This window comes from Rhipicephalus microplus, unplaced genomic scaffold, assembly GCF_043290135.1.
Source record: "Rhipicephalus microplus isolate Deutch F79 unplaced genomic scaffold, USDA_Rmic scaffold_16, whole genome shotgun sequence".
In the NCBI taxonomy this organism is placed as follows: Eukaryota; Metazoa; Arthropoda; class Arachnida; order Ixodida; family Ixodidae; genus Rhipicephalus; species Rhipicephalus microplus.
The window spans coordinates 5097735-5116525 of record NW_027464589.1 but is presented as its reverse complement, the minus strand read 5'-3'; the positions used below and the strand labels follow the sequence as shown (position 1 = coordinate 5116525).

General features: G+C 43.7%; 1 protein-coding gene across 7 annotated transcripts in view; it reads left to right on the top strand.

The window, feature by feature from the left end:
- dachs (unconventional myosin-IXb-like dachs) overlaps nt 1-18791 on the top strand; it is a 512416-nt gene that overhangs the window by 110542 nt on the left and 383083 nt on the right. For all 7 annotated transcript variants that reach the window (XM_075883315.1, XM_075883314.1, XM_075883320.1 and 4 more), the window contains one exon: nt 7955-8139. In XM_075883315.1, coding sequence (XP_075739430.1) covers nt 7955-8139 — 185 coding nt within the window. The remainder of the gene's footprint in view (nt 1-7954; nt 8140-18791) is intronic.

The window sequence follows — 18791 nt, the reverse complement described above, 5'->3', positions numbered from 1 at the left end:
CCCCGTCCATGGATCCACCTATTTGGAAACGATGCGGTCAGTGTCCACGAAACTAGAGCGGACACAGTCTCAGGAAAACGGTAAGTTGGGCCAGTTAATTAGGATCCATCGTGAACTTATTTACAGTGCAACACCAGAAAACACAGACAGGGAATGAACAAACAGTGCCGTCTTTTCTTTCTCTTTTGCTCCTTCCCTCTCTGTGTTTTCTGGTGTTACGCTGTAAATAAGTTCATGATGAATAGTCTAAGGCACTGCCCCGCTGTGAGGCTCTTTAGTTTTTTTTATGGAATTTAGGAGGACCTGTTTTGAACTGATGCAAAATAATTTTGATTTAACGATGCTACAACCAATTATACATTGTGTTAGAGCATTTACAATTCAATCTCAACATTACCAGACACAAAGCTACAAATTATTGTAAAAAGAAGCCGGAAACAAAACTTGCGCTCTCAGAGTTTTCTTAACGGGAGATGAGAGCATAATCATAGCATAGCATAATCATGGTGTCTTTGACACTCTACATTAGGCGCATATAAATATAACAGATGAGTTGTATATATTGAGGTTTTAATGAACTTTTGTGTTTCAAGTTTTAGTCGAATCATTACAAAAGTAGAGGCAATGAAAAACAGAATAGCCGACAGCCGAGCTAGCTGTTTGATGTTGATGTTAAAGCGGCATAATGTGAAAAAACAAGAGTGACCATCTCTTACGTATACACAACTCACGACTCTTGCCTGCTAGTGTGGAGGTAACTGTTTTAAAGGCAGAGAACTCAAGCGCTTCGGGCTGTCGTATGCTGCCATCTAATAATTTTGTAGCTTGGAAAAACGCAGGCAAAAGCTCGTATAGCATATTCGCACCAAGGAGGCCTTTCCTCCTTAATCTTTGAGTGCATTGAAGGGCAGAGCATTGTAGGGACCCAGGCCGTCATGTATACTGCTTAAGGGTAGCAGCCCGAAAAACTGGACAGGCAGCATTGTCCTTTCCGGACCATCGTTTTGAAAATAAGTTCGTGGTTAAATATTATTTCAGAGAACTTGAAAAGGCGCCTCATGCTGCTCAAGTTGGAGGACGCTTTCGTGGTCGCCAACTTTAAGTGCGTAGTACAATTTCTAGAGAATAATAACCCTCGGGTCTGCTTATGATTTAGCATAGGCACAGAAGACCTATAATATTCCTTGTGACACACATAGCTATTGAAATTCATGAAAGACTGCATCCAGGGCCAAAGGAATGAGTTAAAATTCATGGAAAACAGCAAAATACCAGTTGCTATAGCTTCCTAGAACTTATGGAATTTATTTGAAATGCACGTTTATAGACTGGCAAGGGGAGACAGCGATCCAATGGGCAGGAGTTCGTATAGGTTCTAGCGTAGCTACTGCACTAAGCAGTATCTTATTAATTATCGCTTTTGGAACTTGTGGCTAAAACTTGTAGAACAGAGCTAGAGAGGCAATGCGACGACGAAGTGCAAGAGTTGATAAAGATGATTCTTCCCTCAACGTTGACACACTGATATGACACGAGTAGGGTGAATGAATAAATCGTACGACACGGTTCTGCAATGCCTCAAGTGAATTTGTTAGATACGCCTGAGACAGGCTCCAAGTGGCAGCGGCATACACAAGCTTTGGTCTGATTATGGACTTGTAGGCTAGAAGTTTTATATGTTTAGGAGCATGACACAAAGAATGTTTTAGACATCTAAATGATTCGTTAGCTGCCGCTATTATGTTAGTGACATGCAGTGACATTCACGTTAGATCATTAGACAATGTAACAGTTCCCCCAGCACCCCCTCATCCTCTATCTATGCCTGCAGTCTTTCCTTTATAATCTGCATTGCCAGCCTGTAGACCACTGATATCACTGTGATGGGACGGTAGTTGTTTATGTCAGCTTTGTCCCCCTTTTCTTTATAGATCATGCTCATCCTGCTAAGTTTCCATCCATCGGGGACTTCACCATCAATTATTGTTTTGCTCACTGCCTCTCTCAAAGTCTGTTTAGAAATGAACCCAACATCTTCATCAGCATAATGGGAATGCCATCTGGGCCTGTTGATGTACTACTAGGAACCCTCTTCTCAGCTCTTTCCCACTCTCATTATGAAAATGAAGCCATTGGGCCACTTGATCCATCCTTGTCTATATAAGACACTTCTTGAAAAGGAGCAGGAACGCACCCACCAACCCTAGCGGGCGTCCAGAGTGGCCATCTAGAGCCACCAACGTCGTGACAGCGTCACCTACAGAACCGCGGCCGAACTGTTGCGCCGGAGCAGCAGACGCGAGAAGCGTCATCCACTTGAACGCTTGTGCTCACTGCTCAGTGTATCAGTGCATAGCTCAGATATACTCGCTAAACGAGACGGCAAATCGTTACGATAAGTTTTCGTTGAGCTAGCCAGACCGCCTTAGGAGAGATACCATACCGCGATAGTTTCGCAAAGCTGTCCACGAGCTCCAAACAGGTTCGCTTTCTCTCTTTTACCTTTGCATGCGAAGTTAGAAATATTTTTGGGGACATGGCATATAATATATTGTAATAATGAAAAAACACACAGGGGAGCTTTTTGTATAATTAAAAAGCAATAAATAGAAAAAAACCAGGAAAAACACTTTTCTCGTGTGTCTGCTCTCTTCCGGAGCTTGTCTTATGTTGAAACTTTCTGAAAACCAATCCTTCTTGCCAAGCTACATCAACGAAACACGTAAAACTGAGAACTACACTTCTTTCGCTACATAGCTTACCTGGAAGTTTGGAAGTCGATAAAATATTCGCCGAAGACTTCTGACTCGCGACGAGTATCCTCTACCGTTACTCATTTGGCGCTGCTTTTATCCGTAATTCAAGCGGTATTCTGGCCAATTATTGTCTTCATTTCTGGGCACAAGTAAGTAAATATCCGCTCAAAATTTTGAGGCACCGCTTCAGTGAGTCACGTGATCTTTAGCTGGTCATGGATGTCTGTAAATTTAACCTTAGCTGTAGTGTCCCGCCTGCTGACCTTTCCGCTATGAGAATAATTTTCCTAGACACAGTCACTTCCCTTTCATTGTCTATCTCCTCTTCATATAGCCTTCGCCCATTCTTGATACTGTTCTTGGTAAGACGGAGCGTTGAAAGGTCAAACTTTTTTTGTTACGCAGAACTGATTCACAGCTCGAGTCTCCGCTCTTCTGTTCAAATCGATTGCCGTCTGCTCAAACGTGCTTCATCAATATCTGTCTTTATTTCGCGAGCAGTAGTTCTGCATGATACTATTATATCGAAGAATGTGCAAAGTATATTCTCAATCTACACATTAGGAATTTTAGGCATGTGCAATTACAGATCGTCTTTTTTTTTAAATTCCAGTACTTCATTTCTTTTGTTGTCTGCAGAACATCTGATCCAACATATAAAAATGTTGGCACTAAGACGTTCTACTTGCTTCGTTTCGTTTTGGCAAACCAAGCCGGTGAAAAACCTTCATAGCTGCGTCCAGTAGCACAGTGGAGTCGGCGAGAAGAAGATGCAGCAGACGACACTCTGGCGCCATCGGATATCGCGGGTACAGTGAACTAGAAGAAATTAAAAATCAAGGAGGCGATCTCAGCCTCAAAGGGCCTCTGTTCCCATGAAATTTGTTGCAGTTCCGTATCTGCATAACATGTCGCATCGGCTGGAAAAAATCGGTAAAGGCGCTGGTGTCACTCTTATTTTTACCGCCCCAGAAAAGCTTACAAAGCCTTGTAAGCTGGTGAATAATCCAGCTGCTATTAAAGGAAGATGCACTGTGAAACACAGAACACACTTTGTACCTTGTGTTATTGGTGTCGTATGTCTCATTTCGCTTTCGTGCGGAATGTTATACATAGGGCAAACCGGAAGGTGCTTTAATGACCGTTTAAGAGAGCACAATAACAATGTACACAACTTGGTTCAAGGACACCACGGAATCCACTGCCGAGACTGCGGCTGCGTGCCAGTTTTTGAGCGTTGCGAGGTATTAAGCAAACACAACTCGCAGGCCACGCGTGAGATAATTGAGGCTTATCAAATAAACAAGTTTGACGGTAAATCTGTAAGTTACCCATCGGTTGCGTTGTTGCAAAAGGAGATTGCGTATCTCGATCTTTTTTAAGTTACATGTGTATTCTTTTTTTCAGCCCATTCAACAAGAGACAAGAGTTTTGCTGACATTGTATCGCAGTAGTTGTTCCTGCACCCTTCTACGCATGCCCATTTTTCTCATTTTTCGCCTATATATGTACACCACTCAGATATTAAATCTTTGTTGAAAGTCGGCGCTCTTTTCTGTCCTTGTTTTTTTTTCGCTTCCGTAGTTACGAAGTAACTACTTCTAGATTGCGCTGTTCCTGCATTCAGCCGGCCTAGAGTTTCCCCTCCTGTCTTTCTTGCTCCGTGGATTATACTTATCACTTAGTTCTAGTACTTTGCCATTAAAAAGTAACCAGTTTTCTTGTACTGAATGATTTGCAGATTGCATCTCATACACCGGAAAAAATTCGGTTAGCTTGCTGTTGATAGCTTCATAATTGGCCTTATCATAAAGTCGAATTGTTTTCTTGTAGCTTTCACATACATACATAAATTAGAAGGTGTCGCTATTTGTCAGCCAGTCATCTATTGTCTTACTGGATAACGAAGTTTTCATGTTAGATAGTGGATGAGGACCTCATGTCTGGTATCTCTGTTAGTGTTTTAGTTTTTTATTTTTCGCAGTATTTTGTCAACTTCACAATGCAGTGTATAATTTTTTCTCGGGTGATAAGACCGGCTCAGTCATGAGTTGTTCTGTCCGTATGTGATATGTGTTCCTGTTTTTCAATGAAAATTCAGTTAAAAGCCAGCGCTGTGCCGTGTCTTTTTCAAGTCCATCTCTGATTGTTGGCGCTGTTGGCCACAATGAATCTGCACTAACTCACCCAGTAATACCTTAAGTGCTGTCGTCATTCGACGTAATGAATGCGAACCCACATGACAAGAAAAAAGAAGGGAAAGCAAGTGAAAAATAGAAAGAGCATGAAAGAGAGAGAAATCAGTAAAGAGACAAGAGGAAATCAATGGAAATAAAGAGAGAAAAAAAGATGAAAAAAAAAACGGAAGCATAGATAAAGAAAGAAAAGTGAAAGGAAACAATGAAGACTGTCCAGCCTCGCACTTCCTTGAGGTTAGCCACCAAAGCTGCCTTAATTGATTTATTATTTTAGGTGTGAAACAGGTTATGGCGAAGCTCGATCCGGTAGGCTTACTGGGCACGGACAATGGCTGATCCAAGCATTGCTAGAACACACTGGCACCCACTAACGCATTCAGGCCTGTGTGAGTGGCTGTGTGCGGTGGCCTTTCCCTGTTCTCAGCAACCACGTGATGGCGTTGGGGAACGAGATTCTGCAGACTCGCAATGAGCCCACGTGCTTCCGCGGGGCATGCTAGTTCAGAACGAGTAACAGCAACAGAAGCTACAGTCAATTCGTGTTTTCACAAAGTACAATCACTCAAGCACGGTCTTTCAGACAGCGCTTGTGCGACGACGACTGCGTGGTCGTTCGCGACGAAATTACGCTCAACATGGAGTTCGTGCCCTAATTATAGGGGTTTTTGTTGTGCCTTCAAGTAAGACACTTATATCCTAGGAAAAGGGTGTTTTCAGGAGCAAAGCACCCCTGTCATGAGGTATAGCCCATTGTCCAACACCCTAAGCACTCTTTCAAAAACTGTAAAAAATAATAGCTACCTGTCAGAGAACATGCAATTAAGATTCCCCATCACAGGTTAGCTACCAGTGAGTGGCAAATCATCTTCAGTTCTTTTGTCCGTGTCGGGATACCCACAGCGAAATCATGTTTAAATAAGAAATTGCCCAGCTTGCTGTTCTGATTCAGGGATTAGTCACCTGCGAGCTCGTAATAAGATCGTGCACGCGATATTTGACGCGAGCAAGCAGTAAACGAGTGTTCCACTCTCGCCGTCATGGCTACTAGCCGCGCTGATTACCACTCCCACGTTTAAAGACACATATACCACGTAAAGTGGAGGACCACTGCTATGGCATCAGTGGTAGAGCATCGGATGCATTATTCAAAGGTCACAGTTTCGGATCCTGCCGGTGTCAAGTTATCTTTTCATCCACTTTTCTTTCTTCGCATGAACATTGTGATTACTACTTGTAACGTCCCCTGTACTTTCCTTGGCACCAATGCCTGCGAGTTCTCATTATTGTGTCAAACAAAAAAAAATGGAAAGTAACCGCCAGACTCTCACTTTTTTCCCCGTTGTATACTGCCCTACCATCTGGTATATGTAGCCATAGTATGCTAGGCCACTATTTTCTGCTGGTGAGAATATTTTGGTTTTATAAAGATGGACGATAAACGTTAACTGAATAGGTGTACAGGTATGGTATATAGCTCTAGAAGCGATATAACATTTATTCTAAACTGGCCGAATATACAGTCCATTTTTGATCAGCGAGTCCAAGTTATCATCTGATGTACACTCAGGAGTGCCGCAAGCATCTGTGCTTGCATAATTATTGTTTTTAGTTTACATAAATGATATTTATTTCTCATTTCAATCACCTGTGAAAATCCGACTTTTTGCGGATGATTGTGTTATTTATGCCGACATTGCTCAGCATTCTGATCAAGCCAGACTCAACGATGCATTGCAATCCATCTGCGCCTGGTGTGGTAAGTGGGGCTTGAAGCTCAATGCATCAAAAGCGGCATCCATCACAGTTACGAACAAACAAAACCCATTAAAATTCCAATATACTATTAATTACGCTTATGTTAAAAAGGCTACGCGAGTGAAATATCTGCATGTCATGCTTACAAGCAATTTAAATTGGGAAACTCATATAGATAACATCTGTAGCAATGCGCTAAAGAAGTTAGCATTTTTAAAACGTAAACTGCGTCGCACTTCACCTTCTATAAAACTAACATCTTACAAAGCACTTATCAGGCCTAAGTTAGAATATGCAGACCTGGTCTGAGTGCCGTATCAAAAATACTTGATTAAAAAAATAGAAAGGATCCAAAACCTGGCTCTGAAGTTTATTTATTCTAGCTACTCTCATTTTGCAAGCGTCTCTGCCCTTCGCGAGAAGGCAAATCTGAAAACACTCGCTCATCGTAGAATAGTCTCTCGATTAAAATTCATCTACCAATTGTACCATGGTCACTTCAAAATTCCACCCAATCGCTACATAACCAACCCGTCCGTGCACTTTGACCGTATTCATCATAATAAAACAGTTGGACAACCATTCAGTTATCTGAACGTTCATCAGTACTCATTATTCCCTCATGCTCTTTCATTATAGAACAAGTTACCTCAGGAGGTCATAAATGCGGACACGACACAATCGCTTGCCTATCTCGTCAATGACCTAACACTTGATTTTTAATATGCAATATATTATGTTCCTTATTAGTGCTGAGATTTTTCGTACTTTGGTATGAATGCCATTATTTTTATGTATTATTTATATTTTCCCTGATGTTGAGAATTTCCTTATTTTTGTGTCTAGTATTATATATTCTTATATTTTTATATTCTGTTTTGTCACTGACATTTGTTACCCACTCCTGCTTGGGCCCGAACAGGGCCTGCAGTATTTGTGAATAAATAAATAAAAGACACGCCGGGGGTATTTCGATCAGCGATGACATCTTAGCTCCTAAATGGTGTCTTAACGAAAACATTAACTCCTAAAGGATATTTGGGGAAAGAAAACACCTGTATGCCCTCATTTCTAGAAATTATAGTTATGTTAAGTCATGTTTTGCATGCTTGAAACCGGCTTAAAAGTGCAAAGGGGTTAATAGTGCGTGATATTGCGCAAAAAGGTGATTCCGCATAAATACTCCCCTACGTCAAATGCTGCCACGTGGTGCTCTTATATGCTCATTATTCCAACGCGTTCCAGGTGACGGTGCTAAACTACCGCCGTGCAAAACCAGCCCCATCATTCCACCTGCAGCCGGGATGCACAACCAGGGCGGCACTAAGTCCTGCGCTGAAGTGCGCGATCTCATCCACCTAACGGGTCCACTCACTGAGGACGCTGTGCTGAGGACACTGCACGCGAGGTTCTTCTGTCGGGAGTACTTCGTGAGTATTGTCAAGTGGCCAATTGTTTGTTTGAAATAGTTAAGGCCTTGCTAGAGCTATGTAGAACCAAGTATATATATCTATATATATATATATATATATATATATATATATATATATATATATATATATATATATATATATATATATATATATATGCAGGTTCGGTACGAAAATTCGGAAAATAAATGCACAAATTAAACAAAAGCTAGCCTGAAGGCAGAGTTAACCCCCAAACACTCATTTTATAAAAAAAAAAAAACTGCGTTATTATTGTAGTATATGGACACTCTCAGCGGGTTCTTGCTTTCGCCGCCATGTTCCACAACAAGTCCAAATTGACAACGTGCCCCTGCGCATTCTAACTTTCACAAGCGGGTGAAAGCGTGCGAGCGCTGCTGAAGCAAAGATCAAATGAGTCAGCCCATCCCTATCGCCGAGAAAATGCATAACATTTCCCGCGTGTTAGAACTGCTATCGAATGCTCAAACAGAAAGTAATCCACCTGTCTTAAACAAGCATGAAGCAACGTGTGGAGGGGGAGGGGGTGGCTCGAGTAGCAATAATGAAATTTTAAGGGTGGGTGCGATCGCTGGCCTGCTTCCTATCTCGGCGAGTATCACTGCGGTTTCAATGCGAAGGGATTGTGTGAAAAGAGCAAAGGCAATCATTCCGGTCAAAGTCGAAGGCCCGTGATTCTCCCCGCCGAAGCATAAGCGCGCGCGCACAAGCATCTAACCCCCCTCTCCCTCTCCGCATTAGCGGGGAAAAGTACTCGTTGGAGATAGGCCTCCATTGGCACATCGTGACGAGCTGAGCGCCGAGCGCGAGCGGCTTTTTGTTTTCTTCTTGAGTTTCAGTATGTATAGGTACGTGTACATATACTACACATATAAGAATCAGAATCAGAAATTTATTAATAAAATTCGGTACAAGTGACAGGAATTTAGTATACAGAAGGAGGTCCCATAGTCAAGTGACTGTATCGGGACCTCCTGTACAAATGCAATGAGTTATTAAACACATTAAAGCAACAGGAGCGTAAGTATAAATCAAAGCGTACAACTGAGCGCATAAAAAATAGAGAAAACAAAATAAAGGTGTGAAGTACAAAAAAAAAAAAAAAAAAAAAAAAACGGTGAATGAAGGTGGCGGCGGCAAAAACGCAGCCGAAACTGCTCCTATACACAATTGCTATCGCAATAAAAAAAGCAAAGCTGAACGTCGTCGGGGCACACACCGTGCGAGGGCAGTGAAACTATGCATGTGCGCACGGCGCCGAAATCGAAAATCAAACGACACGGACACAGACGCGGTTACCGTGGAAGCTATTCGGTAAAGCGCCCTCCATATTGTCACGGGGTCGTGACGTGGCTGAAGACAGGAAACTTCGTGTTGGGATTTAACTGTTTATTTGGGCGAACCTGTGCCCGGTAAAGGGAAAGTCTAATTACAGCAGCAGTCTTGCACAGATAGCAGTCTCGGACTGATAGCGGCGAACGCAGCGTCGGCCTTCGATCAACAACTGACAAGCGGCGAAGCGTGTCGGCATTTATACCCTTGCCGTCGAATGTTCTAGCGTTATCGCTGGCGGTGGCGTAGGTTCCAGAACAATCTGTACCGTTCGCACAGTGGGCGTGATCTTATCGAAATGATCTACTATAGTCCGGAACTTTCTCAAAACCTGCAGGCGCGGTTTGCGCCGTGAATCGTGTGGTGTTTCGGAACGATAACAAAAACTTGTGAAATGGAACGTGGCAGTATGCAGCACGGCCCCATATTTGTGACACTAATCTAAAGCGTGGCACTGCGATCGGGCAAATGTAGTTTTTCTTTATTTTGGTTTGGAGTAGGGGGAAAAGGGGCACACCCGCGCACGCAACCACAGCGGCGAGAAAGGGGGCAACGCCAGCTCGTAAGGTGCAGGTGCACCTGCCCACCGCGTGTTCGCCGCCACCGCTTCAGCGGCTGCGGGGCAGCGGCGGAAGATGCATGCTCCTGCCAAAATGCTGAAATGCAGAGCAACATTCTGAGATTGTTCATGGAGAAAAGACGTTATATGAAGGTTGTCTCCCGCAGTTACTTTATTACGTAGAGGTCACAAATACATGCGCATCTATGGAGGGACGGCGGGGAATAGAAAAACTTCATTATATCCAAGAATTTGTTATATGGAGGTTCGTTATAAGCAGGTTTAATATGAAAAGAAGCTGGTACAGTACGAGAAAGCTAGCAATTCCTTTATAGATATGTGTATCGAGTGTCGCATTGCATTTATCTGAGAATGAATGTCATTCTTCGATGAAGGCCGTGCCACAGTCGATACGCAAATCTATGCAGGCATTGCTTGCTCTCTTGTACGTGTACCAGCATTTTTTTTAATTACTTACCGAACACACTGAAGTTTTCCACGATATATATATATATATTACATTGGTTCTAATAACTTTGCCTATACGTTTCTTGGCATTATTGTCTGCAGGATCTCATTATAATGTGTCAAAACACGGAAAAACGAGCCTTTAGGTATACTCTTCTTTCCTATATATATATTTGTAAAAGACAGTAAAAGAGTGTGGAACACTCTTTTACTTTTACTGCCTGCTTCCGTCACATAGCATGTACATGATTTTATTAAGAACTTACATGTGACTAATCACTGCATCAGAACATGGCAAGCTGGGGGAAATTGTTAAATATATATATATATATATATATATATATATATATATATATATATATATAAATATGGGATATGGCACAACGGGAGCGTTGTCAACAAGGATAAATATATTCTCATCCCCTGATGAAGGGAGGACACCCTCGAAACTGTTGGGAAATCAAAATATTTATCCTTGTTGACAACGCTCCTGTTGTGCCATATACCATACCTTCACGAAGACTAACTGGCCCATTGAATTATTGCTCCCACTATATATATATATATATATATGTGACGTATGAAGCGATGATTGGTAGAAGCCGAGAAGGAAGAAGTAGAGAATGGAATAAACATGGGGTATGAGCCAGGCCACGTCGCCCATTCATCGTAGCGTCACACAAGTCGACAGGATGGAGACCTGCCTGCCCCTTCATCAGTCACTCATCATCGACGCAGTTCCTCAGAAGACGCCCTGACCGTACATTGGCTACCGAATTATCGCCTAGGAGGACAACGACCAGCACCATGACAGAACCATCGGCTGACCTCGACATCCCCAAGTACACCGGATCAGCGGACGACGGACCCGTACAGGACTGGTTCAACCTGTTCGAACTCCACGCTACCGCTGCATCTTGGTCGGAACGGGAGATGGTTACGAACTTCAGCGACTACGTCACCGGTGAGGCATTCAAATTTTACGTAATTCACATATTCGAGAACGACGAGTCATGGCAAAAAATCAAAGAGGAGATGATTACCCGTTTCAATGACTATGACCAAGACTTACTCATTGCCAACCATCTAGAGACAACTGCACACTATCATCAATTTCCTAAGCAGTCCTCAAGCATTAGAAAGTCCAGCGCGAATCGACAAGTGCCTCAAGACGAAGTGGCACATGCGTTTACTTACAGAAGGCCATGCGTATATTGGGAAAAACCCAACCGTCAAGCGCAGCTCCCTCGTGCACGAAAGTCGGCATTTCCAAAGTCGTGGCACCAACATACGACACGAGACGTCGCTCACCCTACTGATGCCTTGCATGCTTCGTCTCGCATACATGGTCCACCACCTGGTTTTCTACGACGCAGCTCTTCAAGCGTTCCTGACGCTCACCGTTTGCCCCATAAGGACATCATGTTCACGATAGACGAGTTGACACACCGAGAAAATACACAGTCGAGCCATGCTTCTTCTGCACGGGTTCATGCATCACCGCCTGGTGCATACACACTCGACAGTCGAAGCAACACCGAAGGGTTAGGCACATCGAACGTCAGACGCTGCCATGCGCAAGAGCCTCTCGTAGTGAACAGTGCAGAAAAAGCTTCTGAAGAACTTTCTGCCAACTCTGAAGCATCATCTTCATTGCCTGAATTGCATGACAACTGCTCAAAGACTACCAGCTGCCGACTGGAGACCCCATCAGGTTATCATGAAAACCAGCGCGATGTTCAAGAAGAGCTTCCACCGCGATATGGTCCACAGCAACGTCAGCAACGCCAGCAAAAGCAAGTCCGTGAATCGCAGACACTCCAACGGACACACCAACAAGGACGACGACGCAAAGCAAACCTCTTAAAACAAATTCAAGAAGCGAGGCAACTTTGCATAAAGGATGGGCACCAGAAACGCATTTGGCACAAAATATCAAGACTGCACCTAAGATTACAGCTCCGAAACCTCATGAAACACCGAACAAGACGAGAAGTTACCAGTTCTACTATGCAAAGATTCAGACACCATCCCATTAGTTTACGACAACGGAGCCAACGCCACAGAAAGCTACGAAAGAGACTGAACGTTATAATTTGTACAACGCACGAACATAGACATAATTCCTTGAACTTCAGTTCTTGTACACGCAGGCTGCAAGCACTAATTCTGTCTCAGCCGCGACACAAAATACAGTGCGTACGACAGAGGATTCGGCGCCTACGACATTCGACCTTCAAGTGCTCCAAGGACTTCCAACCTTGTTCGTTCCTCGCAGCTGCTCAAGTCATGTCATGGTCAGTGCAGTTTTGCAAGACGCGGTTACCATCTCCAGAACGCCACAGCCAACCTCGCCCACCAGAACTCCGCCATTCACCGGACGGCCGCGCTCATTTCTGAAGTTTTGCGAGTTTACGGAACACCACTGGGACATGAAACCAATTGTGCATTTTGACATTTGTGACTTCTCAACCTTGCCTTGTTTACTTTTTCTTGTTAGTAATCCATGCCTTCTTTCGGGGGGGGAGGGGGAATCGTGTGACGTATGAAGCGATGATTGGTAGAAGCCGAGAAGGAAGAAGTAGAGAATGGAATAAACATGGGGTACGAGCCAGGCCATGTCGCCCATTCATCGTAGTGTCACATATATATATATATATATATATATATATATATATATATATATATATACACACACACACTCTCAAATCATTCGTATCACCGCACTATCCCTCAAAAGGAAGGTCTTTTACAGCTGCATCTTGCCGATACTTGTTGCCCACGAAGCCAAAACCTGGAGGCTTACAAAAAGGGTTCAGCCTAAATTGAGGACGACACAGCGAACGATGGGAAGGAAAATGATAGGCGTAACCTTAAAAGACAAGAAGAGAGCAGAGTGGGTCAGGGAAAAAACCGGGGTTAAAGATATCATAGTTGAAATCATGAATAAGAAGTGGCCATGGCCGGGCACGTAGCGCAAAAGCAGGTCATTACGGGTAACTGACTGTATTCCCAGAAAAGGCAAGCAGGTGAGAGGAAGGCAGAAAGTTAGGTCGCTGATGAGATTAAAAATTTTGTGGGTATAAGCTGGCAGCACCAAGCACTGGACTGAGTTGACTGGCGGAACATGGGAGAGGCCTTTGTTTTGCAGCAGTGAGCATAGTCAGGCTGATGAGATGTGTGTGTGTGTGTGTGGGGGGGGGGGGGGGGTCAAGAGCATGCATGCATTCATGACATCAGTGATTTTGGGCTGAGGAAATGCATGGGGACTGTTTAATGTATGATTACTTTTCATATCAAGCTATACTTGAATTATCTTTTCAAAATCTATTTAAATATCTGGGGTTGAACATCTCAAAAGTACGATATTGTTATGAGAGATGCCGTAGTGAGGGGCTCGGTAAATTTCGGTCATCTAGTGTTCGTGCACATAAATCGCACACTATAAGCGGACCTCTAGCAGTTCTTGATCAAACAGTGACCGCCGCGGCTGGGATCGAACCCGCTGCCTTTGAGTCAGCAGCCGAGCACCGTAACCGCTACACGACTGCGCAGGACTACAGTTAAAAGGGTACCTATAAATGAGGCCTTCAGGGGGTGTATTTAGAATAGCCTTCACACGTCAGTAGGCAGGATAACTGCTGATTATTAACAGTAACTTACTGGACTCCTAGAGAAGGCAAATGTGCAAGAAGAAGACAGTAAATTAATTGAGATGCTGAGATTAACAAGTTTTCAGTTATAACATGGCAGCAGAAAACACAGGGCGGTTAGAAATCGATGGAACATGAGAGAGGCATTTGCCCTGCAAGGTGTAGCCAAGCTGATAACGATACGCAAGTGTGTAGGAGGCTTTTGGCGGTGTAAATGAAATAGCTTTTGCACAGGAAGATGGAGTTTGGTCCACAAAAGATAGTCCTTAGACCACATGAGAAATTTTTAAAGAGAAGGTGGGTGCTGGAATTGATGCCTCAGCAAACAGACATGTCTTTTTCAAGGCTGCAACAGATTTCCTTGCATCCTTGAAAAAGACAAGTCTGCTTGTCAGCTCCAGCACGCATCTCGTGTTTATGAATTTCTCGTTGCAAGCTCCCCTCTTCTCCTTCGTGTCTTTGTATAAACAAGGTGTGGCCTTTCAGTGGTCTTTACATAAAATATTCTTTCTACAACAGTAAAAAGGAGCTTTTCGAACGATTTGCTAATATGCGCTGCCAGAGCGAAAATGTTATTAGATGACCACTCATGTCAATATATGGTTACAAAGTGTTACTAGCCATTTTTGTAAGAGGTGACCACCAGCCGGGCTTGAAATCAGGGAGCTAAAGACAGTCATATATGCACTTCAGTGGCTTAGCCAGAAGTTTGCGCCTACGTGCCCCTCGAGAAATTTTTCTTTCATGTAGTACAATTTTAAACTGTCAGTTGCATCAGTAACTGCATGGTGACTTGTGCATCGCTGTACACGTCCTCAATCGCCAAGGCGGAATGCTTTGCCATTGCCCTTGCAATGAAAGTGCAGGAACAGAAAGATAAACCGCAGACAATTATCATCTTCGACTAGCAGGAAGCGTGCCGTTTCTTTTCAAGAGGCCGCCTTCTATATTAAAATAAGCAAATTCTTAGGCGGGAGATTGATGAACAAATACAGGTTGATCTGATGTCCAGGACACGCAGGCCTGGAAGGAAACGAAATCCGGCGCTTTTGCTCGAGGGCTCACAAACCGAGCAGAGCTTCAAAAGCACCTTCAATCCTTTGAAACACTCCAGGAGGAAGCTATCGAGGAGGAAAATGACCGACCCAGAAAGGCCCCTCGAGAAATTCTTGCTAACCAACGAGCAAGCAACAAAAATACAGCGCCCCCCACAAATCATTAAAAGGGGAGGATGCGATTGACCTCTGCAGAATTCAAACGGTAGTTTTTCCAAATCTTCAAAAACTACACAAAATTTTTCCAACGCTGTATGGGCATGCGTGTCCATGGTGTGGCGGCCCGCCATCCCTCTACCACATTTCGTGGGGATGCCTAAACCGACCACCAAATTTAGATATTTTTTTAGGTCAGTACAAGCTTTGTAATACTTTCGAGCAATGGGAGGCACAGCTCGCCAGCTCTGACCCAGAGGTGCAGCTTGCACTTCTGCGTCCTGTCAGGCAGGCGGCAGCAGGCAGTGGAGCCCGGGACTTGGGGCCCTGTTGTGTTGTTATCTGTATTACGGCGCGGGAAAAGCATCGCCGATGAACAGTGTTAGTGACGTCACCATGTTATCGTACATGCGCGAGGGGCTGGTGGGCGTATATATTCTGGCTCTTGTTCGGTTGCTGTGTGAACCGTTGCTTTGTGCTGCAAGCATGCAGTGCCGTAAATAAAGGTGTTCTGTAAGGCCTTGGCCTTTCTCTTCCGGCTGATGCAACAAAGTGGCGACGAGGATGGGATTGGAGAAGAACTGAAGACGGTAATGGCTCTCAGCAAGCTACCAGAATTCGCTCCCGGCAGCGGCAGCTTCGACGTGTTCGCCGAAAGATTCGAGCTCTACAGCACAGTCAATGAGATTGCCGAGGCCAAGAAACTACATCTGTTCTTGAGCGCTATCGGAGAAGAAGCATACGTGACGCTCCGAAGTCTGCTACTACCCAAGACGCCGAGCACGTCGTCATACCCGGAAGTCGTGCCGGCGCTGAAGAAGCACTATTCTCCGAGGCGGTCAGTGGTGAGTGAAAGATACCATTTTAACCAAAGGAAGCAAGCCTCTCAAGAAACTGTCGCAGAATTTGTGGTACAGCTGAAGAAATTGAGTACAGCTGAAAGTACAGCTGAAGAATTGAGTACAGCTGACGAATGACAGGCCCCAACCATCAAGCTCATGACCCCTGTCCCAAACCCTTGCGAGAAAAGTTTTTCTTCCTTCCTTTCTTCCTTCCTTCTCTTATGTACAGTGAACTATCACTTTTGCGAACGTCAGTTTGATGAAGATTTCAGACTAACGAATTTCGAGAAAATCCCCAGTGGTTTTCCTACATGCGAAAACGTTTCAGTTAAACGATTTCTCAAAAGTGACTAGTTCAATTGAACGAATTTGATTTGCGGACCCGGGCTCATTTTTGAGATCTAAGCTATGAACTTTTGCCCTTTGCAGCACTGGCGTAGCTGATGCGTGCCACCTCGAAATCACCCATCATCGGCAGAATCGCGACATAGCTTGTGCGTGCAGCGCCGCCGAGGTGAAACGACCATGTGGTCGCATTGCCTTAGCGAAAACGATTCGAGAACGATTTCCAAATCTTATAACTATGCGCAGGCCGCTTGCTCAGAGCTAAGAGATTTGGAAATTGTTTTCAGTGTTCATTCGAAACCGCAAGAAGAAAAGTGCAAAAAAGTTGAAATGGCTGAGGAAGATTCAACCGCTGTATCTCTAGACAAGGCGTTGTGAGACTTCGCGCCACAGCAAAAAGATGTGCCGGAAGCAGTGCACAGACTCTGTTGACAGCTAGAAGTGCTTTTTTTGTGGGACACATTTTGCCATCATGACAATTGCACAAAAAGGACAGCAAACACAAGAATGTGCTCAAGACAAGCGCTGTCCAACAACAGGAAGTTTAATGACAGAAACATGTCATATAAATGCATACAAGAAGGCATACAAAAACTTTTACACCCCTCACCAAGCACGAAATCAAGTATGCTGTCAAAATTTTTTTATGCCTTTTAGTTTGCATTTATATGACACGTTTGTTTCATTAAACTTTCGGTTGTTAAACAGTGCTTGTGTCGAGCACTTTCTTGTGTTTTTTGTACTTTTTATGCGCTGATTGGGATGAGTATGCTCCAACTAGCCCAATTTGCTACTTCAACACATCTTGCCGTCTCTGCCATTTCTTCTGTATTTCGCACTGCAACAGTGGGGTCTGCTGGCCCCTACATTACGATGATCGATGTACAATCTCCGGAGATTCCGCAAATACCAGTTCATCTATGGGCATTGCTTAGAGAAAGTGTGACCATGCGTATATAGAGAGAGCGAAGTTACCGAGCTGTGCTCCGCATCAGGCAATGAGTCCTCAGAGGACCGCTGCGAACCTTTACTATACCGCAAGGCCAAACGGAAAGTCACCAACGCATCGTCAGCGCCATGTACAGCCACTGTGAGAACTGCGCTTTAGCGATGAACCCGCTTCTGTCTGTGCCACAGAGCATTATTGACAATCTACGTGTCCTCAGCAGACTCGCAATGTCCTTGTACGTAGAAAACGCTGTGCTGAAAGAGATTTATGACATCAGGATAAACACGACGAAAAATCATTTTGGCTGTCGACAGGATGAATCCGAGTGCGCTAAACACGCTGCAGCGTGTAACACAGCTAGGAAATATTAAAATTCGATCTATAATACCAGCAAATGGTGCCACCGTAACAGGAGTTATTTTTGATATCTAGTACACTGTAATCGCCAATGAAGATTTTATACTACTGACAAAATCAGCAAGAGAAAACATCATTGTGCATGCAGATTGCCTTGGCAACACACATTGCATGTAAATAAATTTTAAAGGCGGCCGTTTTCCAGGGGCTCCATAAGTATATCTGAAGTGTGGGGGTGAAGTTTGTGGGCAGGAATATTATTTATTTATTTTATTTATTTATTTAGCAATACTGCTAGCCCCATCGTGGGGCCATAGCAGAGTGGGTGTACATAGTACAACAAAATCAACAGTACAATACTGCAGTAAACACAGAACAAAGCACTTCAAACAACATAAAAATATTTCACGTGAAAAAAAACAAAAAAACTAGTCAGATATAAATTTTTCAAATGCCTCTATACTGGCTGTTTCAATAATTTTGCTGTCAAGCTCATTCCATTCTTTGGCAGTGCACGGAAAAAAGGAATACTTGAAAGTATTATTATTGGGCTGGAAAGGAACGACAGTGTGTTTGTGACGTTGTCTGGTAGAGTAACCGGAAGAGAACTTTAAGTATTCACCTGTGGTACTATTTAATCGACCATTAGCTATCTTAAAGATGAACACAAACGGGAAATTCTATTTCTTTCTGAAGTCCGTTTGAATCCCGCTTTGGCCACTAATTCAGAGACTGACGTTGGGCTGTATTTTTTGAAAATAAATCGGACAGCCTTGTTTTGGATTCTATCTAGTTTATGGATATTGACATTGGTGTAAGGATCCCAGATAATGTTTCCATAATCAAAAATGGGTTGGATAAGAGATTTGTACGCCAGAATTTTAGTGTCGTATGATGAATAGCGAAGACAACGTC